Source organism: Belonocnema kinseyi, chromosome 9 (assembly GCF_010883055.1).
Source record: "Belonocnema kinseyi isolate 2016_QV_RU_SX_M_011 chromosome 9, B_treatae_v1, whole genome shotgun sequence".
Lineage (NCBI taxonomy): Eukaryota > Metazoa > Arthropoda > Insecta > Hymenoptera > Cynipidae > Belonocnema > Belonocnema kinseyi.
The window spans coordinates 82,562,588-82,578,870 of NC_046665.1; the positions used below are offsets into that span (position 1 = coordinate 82,562,588).

General features: G+C 26.8%; 1 protein-coding gene across 1 annotated transcript in view; it reads left to right on the top strand.

The window, feature by feature from the left end:
• The first annotated feature begins 4,845 nt into the window (after positions 1-4,845).
• Positions 4,846-16,283, top strand: part of LOC117180320 (protein Aster-B-like) — a 33,650-nt gene continuing 22,212 nt past the window's right edge. Inside the window, exons 1-4 of the mRNA XM_033372758.1 lie at positions 4,846-5,189; positions 5,316-5,625; positions 13,722-13,920; positions 15,230-15,510. Of these exons, the coding sequence (XP_033228649.1) occupies positions 5,143-5,189; positions 5,316-5,625; positions 13,722-13,920; positions 15,230-15,510 (837 nt within the window). The 5' untranslated portion in view covers positions 4,846-5,142. The remainder of the gene's footprint in view (positions 5,190-5,315; positions 5,626-13,721; positions 13,921-15,229; positions 15,511-16,283) is intronic.

Here is a 16,283-nt window from a genome sequence, read left to right on the forward strand (position 1 = left end):
TATGTAAAAAAATTCAGTTTCAAATTGTTTTCTTTTAAATATTAGGTTTCAATTAACTCGTCTTAAATGAACAGTGAAATATTGCTAAATATTAAATACTTATTCTTTTTCTACATGAAGAAATTTTAAATTAAATGGGATAAAAATGAAATAATTTAGACTCACAATATTTCAAATTCAATAAAAACCTTTAATTATAACTGTATTATTATGGATTTATTTTTAAATTGAAGATAGTAAGACGCACGTTTACATTTTTTAGTATCTGAACAAATTAATAAATGTATATATTAAGTTTAATATAAAAAAATTATATAAGGGAATACCTGAAACTCTGAATGACAAATATATCATTGATAAATCATGAAAATTTTTATTTAAAAATAAAATTATTGGAATAAATGATATATTGATTTCAATTCTTATCAAGACTCTCGGATTGAAACAGTTACAATCTGGTAATTCTCAAATTTTGAACGGATCAAGAATTTTTTGGTCAAATCAATTATTGTTCAGATTTCTACACTTAGAATACAGACCAATTTTCAAAATAATTCGTTTATTTATATTTACAGTTGATAAAATAAAACTGTTTGTTATCAAAAATTTTCAACATAAAATGCTTTTAATTTTTAATTGTTTAGATCCTCAAAATTGCACTTTAATTATTTTAAAAACTGTTAAAATCGAACGTGGACAGATTTTTCTTCTGAAAATTCGTAAAATTCTCGGTTTCCAGGTCCGGCGGCCACCTGCTGTTTATAAAAAGATCTTCGATTTAAAAAACTTCAAATTTTTAATTTTTTAACCTTTAAAACAGCATTTAAAAATTATTTTAAAAAAATATATGCTGAAAAATTAAAAGCCTAAATTGGAAAATTTTTCAAGTGAAATATTTGCGAATGAAGCATTCTATACTAAATGATATAAGAATTTATAAATATCTCAATTTAGAAGATTATTTAGAAACCGTTGAAATCAAAGTTGGACAAAGTTTTTATTCTACAAATTTTGTAAAATTCCCGGTCAAATAATAAATTCACTGTCATTTCCCGGTTTTCCTCAGTCCTATAAAATTACCAATCATTTTCCATGTTTCCCACTTGAATTGAATTTCATTTTATTTGACACAAATATGTCACTTTTTGTCCGCAGAAAGAGGTTGTGTAACACATAACCTAAAATAATGGTTAATCTATATTTTCCTTTAGCGATCTTTAACATTATTATAATACATTTTATTGGGATTCAAATATTTCTACATCTCAAAAGTACAAGAAATTTATATTCTTACATTTTCAAATCCCTTATGTTTGCCGCCTTACTTATTCAAGATGGAGAAATTAAGCGGTGAGTCCTTATTGGTGCTGTTTTTTTTACTTGCGCGTGGCTAGACCATGTGTTTATTAGATCATAACGTGACCTACTCGTCACATGGCCTTAAAGCAGTGATCCCAGCTTAAAGAGGATTATGTCTGAGCATCTCGGACGAGAACTCTCAGTCGGTTATACTACTTTGAGAACGATAACGAGAATAAGAATTACTACGAAATGGTGGAAAATAACCCACGAATCCAAAACCGCGATCGCCAGTCCTCGGATTTTCTTCTTTTCCCAGATGAGAGCATCACATGTGATAAATTGAGGAATTACGGTTCCTATAATAGAAAACGACAATTTAGTTACAAATTTTCTCTGAAGGGTCGATCACATCTGGGAAACACTATAGAGAAAATCCGAGGACAGGTGATCGCGAATTGGCGTCAGGTGAAATACATGGCGTCCCTCCATTAAATGTGTTGTAAAAACCCATAGAAACGTACAAAAGGCTTTATAGAATCATATAGAAAATTTATAACTTCTGTACGGCTCTATATGGTTCTATATATCCTTTTATCTATTTGTATAAGTTTCTAGAAGACATTTAATAGAGGGGTTCGATCTCCTTGTAGTATTTCGTCATGAGAACGATTTAAACTCAACTTATCTTCAAATTTTATCTCAATTTTTGACAAATTGGCGGTAAATTCAAATTTGGATGGTTTACAATACAAAATTTTAACAGTAAAACTTCTATGTTTTTTTGTGTGATAATAATGTAGATATGATCTCGATACTCTGTGTAGCGCATGTTTTCTATAATGCTTGTATTGTTCATTGTGGCAATTAGTCCACACAAAACAACTAGACACAAATAGAGGAACTAGATAGAACACGAGGAGCTAAATTCGGTATATATTCTATAGTTCTAAATTTCTCGGACATTTAAAATCCGGTCACGTTCTCGTGACTGCGACCGTAATTTTAAGACAACTTGAGAATTTACAGAAAATTTAAGAGAATTTTGCCTTCACCAATATTTTCTTTACCTTTAAACCCTATAATCTTGTAAATTTATTTCCAACAACTATGAATTGGAATAATGCAAGTTTCATAAGAATAAAAGTACGAAAAAAGTTAAGTCTTGTCGAAATTCAATATCAAAATTTCTTTATAGCCGACATATAAAATTAAAACAAAAAAATTAAGTAATGCAAAAATATTAGATAAGTAGTATTAGACCTTTAAATATATATGTATGAATTATTCTATATTATTTGTATTTTACTGGCACACAATATCAAGTAATGGCTTTTTAAGTATTTAAGTAATATCTGAATTTATATTTATATTCAATACGCTAATATTACAATTTTAGGGTTTGAAAAAATTGGTTATATTGGTTTTTAAGTAGTATATTTTATAACAAGTTAAAAAAGTCTTATGTTCTAATCCAAAGATTTTGAAACTTTTACGAGTATGTTATTTTTTAACTTGAAGCTTTACAACTCGATCATAAAAAGAAATAATTAAAATTACCTCATATGTATAATAATTGTCCGAAGAACTATTATCTTTTAGAGATAGAAACTGGTAGAACAGTCCTATTCTCATAAGAAATATTTAAAATACTAAAGCTTAATCTTACACTTTTAAAAATATTATCACGGTTTAAGTTTCATAAATCAATCACATAGAAGCAATAATTAGAATATATTTTTACAAAGTACAAGATCCATTTTCAATATAGGAACTATATAGTTTTAATTCGTAGAACAGCTTTATTTTTGTTATGAAATCTTTAAAACTGTAACCAATTTTAAACTTAGTATAAAATATTCAAGAATATTTTTGCGTTTCAAATACTACTTCTAAATATTTATATAGCCTAACACGCAGAACATTCTTATGCTTATAATAAACCTTTGAAAACCATACAATTTCTCAAACACTGCATCAAATGTTCAAGAATATTTTTGCATTTCAAATTCTAAACAGTCGCATAGAATAACTAAAAATAATTGTATAAACCAAAAGTATGTCACAACCCGGGTATCGCGTCCTCTATATATGTCGCGATATTACCGGCCGGACTCGAAAGGTAAATGTGGATCCGTTTAAAAATTTTAAGACCTATGAAGATAGGTGAGTAAAAAAAAATAACAGGTTTAAACAGAAAAATAATCACAAGCGTCCACTTTTATCATTTATTTAAAGGAAGGTTATTTTATACAATTAATGTAATGAATGTCGAGTTAAAAATATGAAAAGCTACTCGCGGAAGTGAAAAGAGAAAAAACGACTTCTCTAATCAAAAGCTAGTTTAATTCTGCCCTTCATATCAAGAATCGGTCTCCTCTTTTTTGAGCCTCCGAGGTTCCAGAGCAAGGGTTTCTAGTGAAGATCATTTTTTAAGCCAATCAAATTTCTGGGTCCTCCTTTTAAGGAGGGTCTCCAATTTTAAGAAAACCAATCAAAATTAGAATGAAAATGAGACCTCCTTCTTAACTTTTCCCATGCATCTCAGAATCCCATTGCTCTTATCTACCCTCGAGTCATGTCTATCCGCACTTACTTGAGATTTTTGAAGCGCCTTGACTTTTGACACTTAGGGTTGCTGCAACGATTTAGTTGACCATAAATGTCTGACCAAGGAAAGAAGGGAATGAAAATTGGCTTCTGTTATATATTTTATTAGTTGTTAAATTACTAAGGGCTTGAATGTACTATGAGACTTTTAAGTGAAACTATCTCGGAACTCACCAGAGATCTGAGAAGTTTCTTATTTTATTAGTGTTCCTTTAAAAAAACGATGGGAAACGATTTCAGTTTTCGTTGACGGAATATTTATTTTAGCGACTTGGTCCCTTCTTTCCTTAGAAAAACTAATTAAATAGCTTTTTTATGACTGACTGTCAGTTTCTTTAAAGCAACAACCTTTTATTAAAAGAAGTACATTTTCCAGAGACAGATTCTTAAGAGGGTTAAATTTTATACTTGTGAACACTTTAGACAAAATACAATATAAATTAAAAATGTTTCTCAGAAAATCTGTCTCATCTATAGGAACTATTAAGTAAGGTCTTATGTGCTAACTTACTCTAAGTGCATTCATTTACCCGATAAAAGAAACAGGCTTTCTGGTTCTTTTCTCGGCTTGTCTCACGCCTATCTCGTTTTTGCCAATAGAAAGATAAGAGAGTTTAAGAACAATAATAAAAATTGCGAAATATAATTCTAAATTTAGTGATTAGGCCTTTATGGTGAGGCGGTGTTCTTCTTTACCATGCAAAAAGGGTTGAGTTTTACATGATCCCATAACTAGATGAGCGCGGGATACGCAATCATCACAAGTATACCTCACTAGCGAACCTATAATATGTTTCAAGAACTAAAAAAATTGCATTGGTTAAAAAAAGATCAAAACGTAGCTGTCTCTTTTTAACCAGTCTCATTTTAGTTCTATGAACTTATTATAGGTTCGCTAAAGAAGTGCCGCATCTAGGCTTCCAATACCAGTGCCAATACCTTTCACGTGAACTCTGTAGATTGAAGGTTTGATCAAATGATTTAGAAACAGTGGTTTTATCGTCTGTCATCGGGTTCGGTTTTCGAAAGCATTTGGAGCAAAGTAGTTTTGCAATGCTCTTGTAAACGTTTTCTATTAAAATGCTGTATTTCACGTACTTTGATTGTTACGGCTAAGAAGAGGGCAAAGTCTTAAACCTATTGGAACATAAAATAGGAGAGGTGCTATATATATATTATTACAACATTCTGCAAAAACACAACTCACCCTCGTGACATCAAAATTATTTAGTTATGTATTTTGAAGTAGAGTCACTGCAGGACCGCTCCATCTCAAGCATGTAAGTTAATTCTCATCATATTTATTATAAAACTTACTTTCATGCTTAATCCAATATCTATACTCTAAAATATACAAGATAGAAACTCGATTTATTTCGTTTAAAGGTTTTTCATTGTTTCCACAGGAACAGGTCGGTGGAAAATTTGTTGATATCAAGTCACGAAGTTATCAACAGCATAAATGCTTCATCGTTGTCGGGGCAGAGTCCTGTAGGAAGTCATGGGAATGAAGTATCCCTAGACAATGTACTTGATATCTCCTCTTCAACGGTAAACGAACGTCCCAGTGCTCTGCCAAGTCCGAATTTATCGCCCCGACCTAGTCCAAGATTTTCGGTCAGACACCATGATTATTTAAAGGATCATGTGGACCTAATTTCCCCATCACAAAAAGAATCAATCCATTCCAGTAAATTGGACGATCAATCGATTCAGGTAACCTTTTCGTAATTACTAAAATACATACGCGATTATTCTTTTTTTTTTGTCACGCAATTTTTCAATAAAAATATATAATTAATATTAATTCAAGTTTTCTGTATCTCATAGTATCTATTATCTAAATCAATATTCGCGTACTTATTTATGCGCTCGATAATGCATTTACCCGCGCTACGCGTTCGGTCCTCGTGTTTTCCCCACGGACCTTTTAAAATTAAAGGTTAAAGCATCAACAACTGTAATTTTTTAATTGTGAATTCTCTTATTTTGTTAAGACTCCTTTGCCTTTAACGAGCACATTCTCATCATGTATCTCGTGCTTCGCACTCGGTTTTTATCCAAAATGTGAACTTTTCTACATTATCTTCAACACTATTATATCAAATGTCTATTATATTTATTTCTGTGTCTCGGTTTGATACTGCTCATTCAGATATGTATCATCAGGGTGGCCGCTGGACCAGGAAACCTAAAAGACTGACAAATGACAGTTAATTTATTCTTTGACCGATAGTTTTACAACATTTTTAAAATAAAAATGTTGTCCAACTTCGATTTCAACCGTTTTTAAATAATTTATTAAATTGTGATTTTTATAAATTATTATATCATTTAGTTTAGAATGCTTAATTCGAAAATCTTTCACTTTAAAAATTTTTCATTTTGAAGCATATATTTTAATTTGAAGTATTTTAAAATGCAGTTTTAAAGGTTAAAAAAATTAAAAATTAGAATATTTAAAAGTTAAGAAAAAGACTTCAACGTTTATTTTGAATTTGGAAAAATTTTTAACTACTTCTAGATTTCTCAAGATTTTGAAATAAAATTTTAAAGCTTTCAAATGATGTCTAGACTATTTAAAATAAAGATAATTTAAGTTCTAATTTAAGAACTGTTGAGTTAAAAAAATGATTTTCAATTTTTAATGTGTCTAGTTTAAAATTACTTAAAATAATATAATTTCTAAAAATTTTAAAGTTCATTGCTCGATTCTTTAATTTAGACCATTGAAAATGTTAACGTGGATTTATATGCTTGGAACTTAATCTGAATCTTTGAGCTCTATAATTTACAAAAGTTCTAGATTTTGCAGTTTATTTGCATCTCATTTAACACTGTTTAATTGAAAAGTGTTAGTATTTTTGAGCATTTTAATACACAATTTTTTAATTGAAAGCTTTTAAACTTTAATTTTAAAAGTTTGGAGTTCAAGTGTTTAACTTTGAATGCTTTAATTTGTTGTTTATTGTTTATTACTTTATATGGAAACATGTTTAGAATATAGTTTGATTTTTTAAACTTAATTGGTCGTGAAAAATATTTGCGAACCGGGAAAAAACAAGGAAATGACTGGGAATTTTTTTCTTCGATTGAAACTGCCACCCTGATCATTTCAATTTATTAATATTATTGTAATTCACCATATGTGTTGGCGTTGAAACATATGTTTTTTCATTGTCTTCTTTTCATAATTAAAAAAAGTGCGCATTCCATAAAAAAATCTGTTATTAAACACAGTGTGACCGCTGGACCGGATCACCGAAAGTGTTAAGAAACCGGGAAATGACAGTGAATTTATTTTTTGGCAGGGAATGTTACAAATTTGTAGAGAAAAAAATTTGTCCAACTTTGATTTCAATCGCTTTTTATACTAATTAGTTAAATTTGTATCTTTTTTAATTATGATATTCAGTTTAGAATATGTAATTCGATGATTTGCCGCTTTAAAAATTCTCCATTTTAGATTTTAATTTTTAAGCGTTAATCGTTCCCGGACATCTTAATCGAAGATTTGGGATGGAAAACATTTTAAGTTGATTAACTATGAATATAAATTAATTAGCGATTGTTAAAATTGAACTATAAGTTAAGATTTAAAAAGTAAATAATAATTGAGTTTACAAAACGATTCGGAGCCAGTTTACAATTTTAGGATTTGTAGATATTAACTTTAAAAATTAAACTGTTGAAATTGCAAAGTCTTATTAGCCAATAAATGTAAACGCCCGATTGAAACTTTATGGACAATCTTCAATTTAAAAAATACATGAAAATAATATATTCATAATTAAAGGGTTTTATTACATTGCAAATATTATTTCAGTCTAAAATAGACACATTTTAAACTATTCAATTTGAAATTTTTTAATCAAGAAAAAGAGCAATTGTTTAATATTCATAAATATTTTACGTTAAAATTTGTATTGCTCTATTAAAAAATAGGTGACTTGTAAGTCAAATTTTTGAATTTTGGTGTGTCATAACAACTGAACATCTATTCTTAGTAATAATTCGAGTAAGTTAAAGCGACAATTAGAAGTTTTAAAATTAATTAAAAATTTGAAATTATTTCAAATAATTTAATTGCTTTTTGAGGATTTTGAAAGGCTTCATAAGAATAAAAAACATTTCCTAGGAAAATTATTTTTTATTTTGAAAAATTAATTTTAAGATTGTTTAAAAAGATTGACAAAATTGTCAAAAATGAATGTAGAAGATTTTAAGGATTTTTTTTCAATTTAGTAGGATTTAAAAAAAATGTGTAGGAAAAATTGTAGAAAAAATTCGAATTATTTAAAAACTTGTTTAGAAGTTCTGAAATAATTTAATATTTGAAAAAATATAAAACAACTTGTAGCTGTTTCAAGATCTTGGAATAAAATTTTGAAACATTTTAAGGATGTTGAAACTATTTAAAATAAAATGAAATTAACTTTTAATTTAAGTAATGTTCAGTTTACAAAAAATGTAATTGATCAAATTAAAATTACTTAAAATAATATAATTAAAAAAATAGAATTCATTGATTGATTTTTCAATTTAGATTATTGAAAATAATAACGTGCATTTATATTTTAGGAACTGCGTCTGAATCTTTAAACTCTACAATTTATAAAAGTTAAACAATTTTTATTTCTATAGTTTAACTGCATTTAATTTAAAACTGTTCAGTTAAAAAGTGTGAGTAGCTTCTATTTTATACGTATAAATTATTGAGCATTTGAAAAAAATGTTGAATGAAAAAACTTTTAAACTTAAATTTCAAAAGTTTAAAATTCAAGAGCTCCACTTTGAATAATTTAATTTGCAGCTTAGTTTTTATTATCTCATATGGAAAAATTTTCAGCTTTAGAATTCGGATTTTTAAATTTTAGTGACCGTGAAAAATGTTTGCGAAACAGGAAAAAAACGAAAAATGATCCAGAATTGTTTTCCTTGATTAAAACGGCCACCCTGTAAACATTTCATCACAACTTGTTTCTTTTATCTATGAATTAAATTTTTTAAATGTTATTTTTTACGATTTAAACTAGAAATGCGCATCCTAGCGTAAAGTTGTTCTAGATAAAATTGTAGATATAATTTAGGCGCAAAATTTGGTGAAATAAAATGTTATTGTAGCTTATGTCAACCTAAAAAATTGCATAGTTCGATTTTTCTAGAAAAATAAAAAACAAATTGTCATAATTTTGTAAGGTCTTTGAAAACTTTCTTTCATATTGTGCATTGTTTGGCTTAGAATGTTTATTTTTTAAATGCAATAACTCTGACAATGTTCTTTTTATGGAAAAAATTATTAAAGACAAATTGTTCGTATTTCCGAGTACTACGAATAGCCGTACATAGAATTTTTAAATCTTGAAAAATATAGTCTCAACAATTTTGAAAATGTTGTAACTTTTTAAATTTGTATCCAAAATACCTGGTTAACCAACGCTATCTTTCTATTGTTTGCGTACAAGAACGACAGAAATTAGAGAATTTTCAAAATTTTGAGACTATTTTTTTAAACATTTAAACATTTTATGCACGGCTATTCGTAGTACTCGAAAAGTCGTACAATTTACCTTTATGACTTTTTTCAATAAAAATAAAATTATCAAACTTATAGCTTTTGCACGATTCTATCTATGAATGTGTTATTATCTATTTTTGACAGGATGCGTAGTTTTTGTTTTATTTTAAAAATATAACATTAAAAATTAAAAAATTAAATTATTAGAAAAACGACACAGTACTACGAAAAAAAGTAATAAACAAAAGTTATTGAGCAATAAAAGATCTACAAATGTGTTCTTTATCATCTTTTTCGATAGGATGAATAGTTTTTGTTCGATCATAAAACATATTATTACAATTTTTGGAAAAATGATTGGAAATACAATCAAATTTTTATTACTTAACATGTTCGTCTAAAAAAGGTCTTAGAATTTATTGCTGATAATATTTTGATACGATGCGTATTTTTCGTTTTAATTGTGAAAAATAACATCAAACAATTTTTAATTTTTAGAAAAACGACACAAGATAAAATAAAATGTTTAACAGCACAATTTTTCGCCTACAACATATCTCAAAGTGGCCACTCGAGACTCTTTGAAATTGAATGTTGAAAATGAAAAACATTTGAAATTGTGCTTATAGTAAAATTCATCACATTTAAACAATATTTATTTTGAGACCACTTAACAGAAAAGTGTCAAAATCAAGAGTTTAAAAACAAATTTATTCAAAATTAAAAATTGATAATTACGCAATTCAGCGACAAAGGTTCTTGAGGCCATTTTTATATAATTTTCATATTGCGAGACACGAAAAAATGCTAACTAACGAAATTGTTCATCTCAGAAAGATCTACACGTTTAATTCAGACTATATTTTTATAAAATCCATAGTTTTTGTCTTAAATTTGAAAATTGTTATAAAAAATTCCCTTTTCCATTTAAACTATGCCACGTCAAAAATAAGTAAGTATTTATAAGTATAAGTATTTGTCTAAAACAAATTTCTTCATATAAATATATATTTATTTATATAAAAATATAACTACTTTTTTATAGTTCGCGTGCTCATTTTTTAATAAACAAGACAATAAAAATACATTTGTTCCAATATTAATGCTCATTATGCTCCCACACTTGAATTTGAAAACTGTTTGTTTGAAAATTTTATTATTTGGTTGAAAATTGAACTATTTTCTTTAAAAAATCAACCATTTTTTGATAAGTCGTATGTTTTAGTCGGAAATTCAACTGTTTCATTGAAAATTCCTTTTCTATGATATAAAGTCATCTTTTTTGGTGGAAATAAATTCTAAATTTTACAATTTCAATCTGAAATTCTATTTTTTTACTGCGTTTATAAAAGAATGATATGTTTTTCTTTAAATAATAATGTGCATGGAAAATGAAAAATGATTTAGGGAAAAGTCAGGGAATTTTTTCAATAGTCTTTCGACCAACCTATTTAATTAATGGAATTTTTATATTAAATTTTATTTAAAATAAAAATTAAAAAGATTGAAAATAGAAATCCAATATCCGATTTCAACGCTGCCACAGGGAGAATTTTCTTAACAAAAAAGTAATTAACATAGCCTAAGGTTGCTGACAAATGTAATTTTAATTCTTAAACACATAATTATTGATTAAAATAATTTTTCCGATGAAAAACATTAACGTGCCCCAATACTATTCAAATATTATAAATATTTTTTGAAATCGTTGTTAGATCAAAACTATTTTACCGTCATTTCAAAACTCAATATCTCATAATTGAGTTCTTATATTTTATTTAAACTGAAGATTACATTTTTATCGCAATCCGCAGCCAAGCGTATTGCAATTTGTGGTCAATGTCACTTTGAGATTCTCAGTTGATACATCTTTTTCCTCGAAAATGGATAGCTGTTTCTAATCAAATTTTATCAGACTTAAATCAGCAGCACGTTATCTCGGAAGTGGATTTATGACTTATCTTTAAATGCTGATTTCGATTTTACAGAATGTTTTTTCGCACTCCTGAAAAATTTCGATTTTGCTGGTCAACTAGTTCCGTACTGACATCTTTCAGCTGACAATGGAATTTTTAATTCTCTTTATTTTGAACTACTGAAAATTGAAGAAAATTGTAAATTGAATTTTTAACAATGGAACATTAAATTTTATTTACCTTTCAGCAGTTTCATTCTCAATAATAATTGAAAATTGAAGAAAATTGAATTTCCAGCAGTTAAAAATTTAACTTCTAAAAATTTAATTTTCATAATTTTCAACAGTTTAGAATTGTAAATCTTCAAAATATTGTTCAAAAATTGCAAATATTTATTAAAATCTATGCCGAAAACCATTAGATTAACCTACATTTTTACAAATCAATTTAATCTTTTTTTTTTAATATAATGTTTTTTTTACTAAAAAATGTCCCTTTCTTTAGTAAAACGTCAAAATAACCTGAAAAAAACCTACGAATGGTTTATTATTCAAAATATCCATTTCCGAAAAAATATACTAACATAATACAAAATTATTAAAAGATTCTAAATCTTGTTCAAATTATAATGATTTTTAATTGAAAATATCCATTTTTGATGTAAGACATCAACGTAATATAAAATAATTCAAAATGTATGAGTGCTCTTATAATTTAATAATTTTTAAAGTAAGTTATATTATTTAAAAAATCATTAGATTTATATCTACTTATTTTAGTTTAAAAATACTAATTTCAGGTTGAAAATTGCAAGGCTTGTCCGAATTATATTAATTTTTGTTTTAAAATAACAATTCTTGGTGTAAGCTGCTAACGTAATATAAAATTGTTAAAAAAATTTTTTAGATACAAATGTTTTGACCGGAAATTTTACAAATTTGTTGAAAAAAAATCTGTTCATGTTTGATTTTCACCGTTTTTTAAGAATTATTTACATTGTTGTGCTTCTCACTTATGATATAATTCAGTTTAGAATGCGTAATTAAAAAATCTTTCACTTAAAAAATGTTCCATTTTATATTTTCATTCTTGAGCGAACATTTTAATTTAAAGAATATTAAAATGCAGCTTCAGAGACTTAAACAATTAAAAATTAGAAGCGTTTGAAATCGAAGGTTTTGTATAAAAAATATTTTTATTTGATCAACTGTGAATATAAATTAAGTGGTGATTTTTAAAATGGAACTGTACTTTAGAGATTAAAAATTGAATAATAATTGATTTTAGAAAACGATTCGGAATTAGTTCAAAATTTAAGATTTTCCAAATTTTTATGTTAAAAATTAAACAATTAAACTCTTTCAATTGGAAAGTATCAATAGTTGAAAAAATGTGAACGCCAGATTGAAACTTTATAAACTATTTTCAAGTTTTAAATAACTTCGAAATAATATATATATATAATTAAAGGCTTTTATTAAATTTCAAAAATTGTTTCAGTCTAAAGTATTCCATTTTCAAACCATTCAATTTGAAGTCAAATTCTTGAATTTTGATACATAAATAGTCCACGGTCTAATTTAAAACAAAATATAGTTTTTTGCAGATTTTGAACGAAAAATGTAGATGTTCAAGAATTGTGAAATGCTTCAAATAATAAGAAACATTTCCTTAACATTACTAGGGGAATTGAAAGCGATTTTTCATTTTTTAACATTATAAGACGTTTAGAAGTTCTGAAATAATCTCAAAAATAATATAAAATGTGAAAAAATATAAAACAACATGATTTTTCAAGATTTTAAAATATAATTTTGAAGAATTTAAAGAATTTTCGAACTGTTAAAAATAATTTGTCTTATGATTGTGTTTAGTTTATTACAAAAAATGTATACATTCAATTTTTTATGTTTCCAGCTTAAAATTGCATAAAATGATATAATTTTTAACATTTTTAAATTCATCTATTCTTGGAACTTAATCTTTGAACTCTACAATTTATGAAAGTAGAAAAAATTTTATGTTTCAGTTTAACTGCATGTAATTTAAAAATGTTAAGTTGAAATATATTAGTAGCTTCCATTTTGTAAATGTAAATTATTGATCATTCGAATACAAAATTTTTGAATTAAAAAACTTTAATTTTAAAATTCAAGAGTTTCACTTTGAGTACTTCAATTTGCAGGTCAGCTTTTATTACTTCAAGTAGAAAAATGTTTACCTTTTGAGTTCGAATTGTTTAATTATTCATTGGCCATGAAAAATGTTTGGGAACGGGGAAAAAACCGGGAATTTTTTTTCTTTGATTAACACGACCACCTTGAACATATCCCTCTTGTTTTTCCTCTACTTGTTAACCAAAAAAGTATCTATTTTAGGAAATTCTAAATCGTTCGTCCGATTCAGCAGAACCTGACAAACTTTCAACGCATAGCAGTAAAAAGCAGGCAAGAGCATCAGCTCGTAGTAAAAAAAAATCTTCATGGTACAACGTTCTTTATCCCACTTACAAGTCGCGATCAGAAGATTTTAAAAGGATATTCAAGGATGTACCGCAGGAGGAGAGACTTGTTGTTGGTTAGTTCTAATATTTTTTACGTCTTCAACTTCACTCCTCAATTTGTTCGTTTTCCGGGAAAAAATGTTGCCTCCAATTTGTTTAAACAATTTTTTCATCCTGTAAATCGTGAAAAGTTATTATTTTCTGCAAACAATTAATTTCTTTCTTTAAAAGATTAATATCACTTGCTCCTGATAAGAAAAATGGAAAAAAATTTTGTTGAAAAAATGATTATTGTTTAAACAATTATAGTGTAAGAGATCTAAAACATTTTCTATACCTTTTCTGTAAGAAGGCGCAAATGAATGATTTATAATTTTTTTAATAATTGTAAAACTGCCTTTCACAATAAATATCACTCGTAACATTCATTAACTGCATTATTGTTTCCAGAAAGTAGTAACTTTCCAAGATTTATAGGGGAACAAATTATTTATATAATTTTCAAATGTCGTTAAAAAATATCTTACTCTCAGCATTTGTCAATTGTGTTTTCATTAATTTCAGAAAAGAATAACTTTGTACTATTTACAGGGGAAAAATTGATTAACCAAATAATAATTGTTTAAATAATTATCAAATATCTGAAACAAGAAATATTGTTGTTGAAACAATGGTAAAACAATGGTTTAAATTTGAAATAATTGCTTAAAAATTCCAAATTTGTTCGAAAATACTTTGAAACTTATTTGGTGCAAATTATTCCTTAAACATTCCGTAACAGGTGCCTTAACTTTAATTTACAAAAGTTTAATAGCAAGTACATATTTTTTCCATTTTTTCGAAAACCGAGATTTTCCATTTAAAAACTCGTGTTCATTTCAAAAGCCCGGGGCACGGGTTAATGTTAAACGATTTTTTTTGTTTTACAATTGATGTCTAATACCTAAAATACAACTTTATACTGATAATTATGCTTCCATAAATTGTTTATACAATTTTTTATTGTTTTTAGTTATTTTCTCTTACAATGAAGTTAGAAAGTTGCGGTTTTTTCCAAATTTTCAACTTTTCAGTTAGAGTGAGGCAGTTATCAATTCTAGTCAACAAAAATAATTCTTTAAACAATTGATTGTTATTTATAACACTATTCTCTACGAATAATGTTAGAAAGTTTCGGGTTTTTCTGAAATGTTCAGATTTCTTTGACTTTTTAATTAAGAGCAAATAATCAATATTAATATAATTTTTGTTAACGCCTTTTTGTGTGGGTTCGAATAAATTTCGGGACGATATGCATGGAAATTCGACCAAAGAAAATTGTGCAATACTCTAAAGTGCACATACTCTCATATAATATATTATACATGTATATTATTCATTTAGATTATTCGTGTGCCCTGCAACGAGAAATTTTAGTTCACGGGAGACTCTATGTTACGCAGAACTACGTATGCTTCTATGCTAATATTTTTATGTGGGAAACTTTGGTTTCATTGCGCTGGAAAGACGTTTCCTCTATTACCAAAGAAAAAACTGCACTTGTCATTCCAAATGCCATTTCAATCTGCACTGAGAACGAGAAATATTTTTTGACTTCGTTTGGAGCAAGAGATAAGACGTATTTGATGCTATTCCGTATTTGGCAAAACGCTCTTATTGGCGAGGTATGTTATTTTAACTTTTCATCCGAAAAGTAAACCCCATAGGTTAATAACTATTGAATTCAGGTTGTATTTCTGAATTTTCGTAAATTCTTTTGAAATGATTTAGAGTTTTTAAAAAGATTGAAAGGAATGTTCAATTTCAGTAATTTAATGGGATTTCAAAGGATTTAAGAGGTTTTAGGGAATTTTTTTAAATCTCAAGGAATTTTGAAGAGCTTTAAAAGGTATTACAGGATTTCAAATGTTTAAGCATTTAAAAAAAATACCAAGGAATTTCTATAAGATTTAAAATTTTTTAAGGATTGTCTAAAGATTTGAATGATTTTAAGTGGTACAAAAAATATTATGGAATTTTAAAGAATTTACCAGCAGGTTTTAGGATAGTTTTAAATATTCCAAGGGATTTTAGAAGACTTCTGAGAATTTCAATATTATTTGAATGTTTTTTAAAAGATCTTAAGGTATTTTAATACATGTTATAGGAATTCAGGAAATATAAGATTTCATGCAGTAATTTCACGGAATTTTATACATTAAAATGGATTTCAAAAGATTCTGAAGGTTTTTTAAAAATATTTAAGGATATTTTAAAAATATATCGAGCAATTTCCAATTTATTTCAATAATTTAAAGGTATTTCAAAGAATTTAAAAGATTTTATAGTATTTTAAAAGATTCCATAGAATTTTCAAGAGCTAAACAAAAATTTCAAGATATTTCGAAATAATTTACAGGATTTGAAATATCTTCGGCTATTTTTAATAGAATTCAAT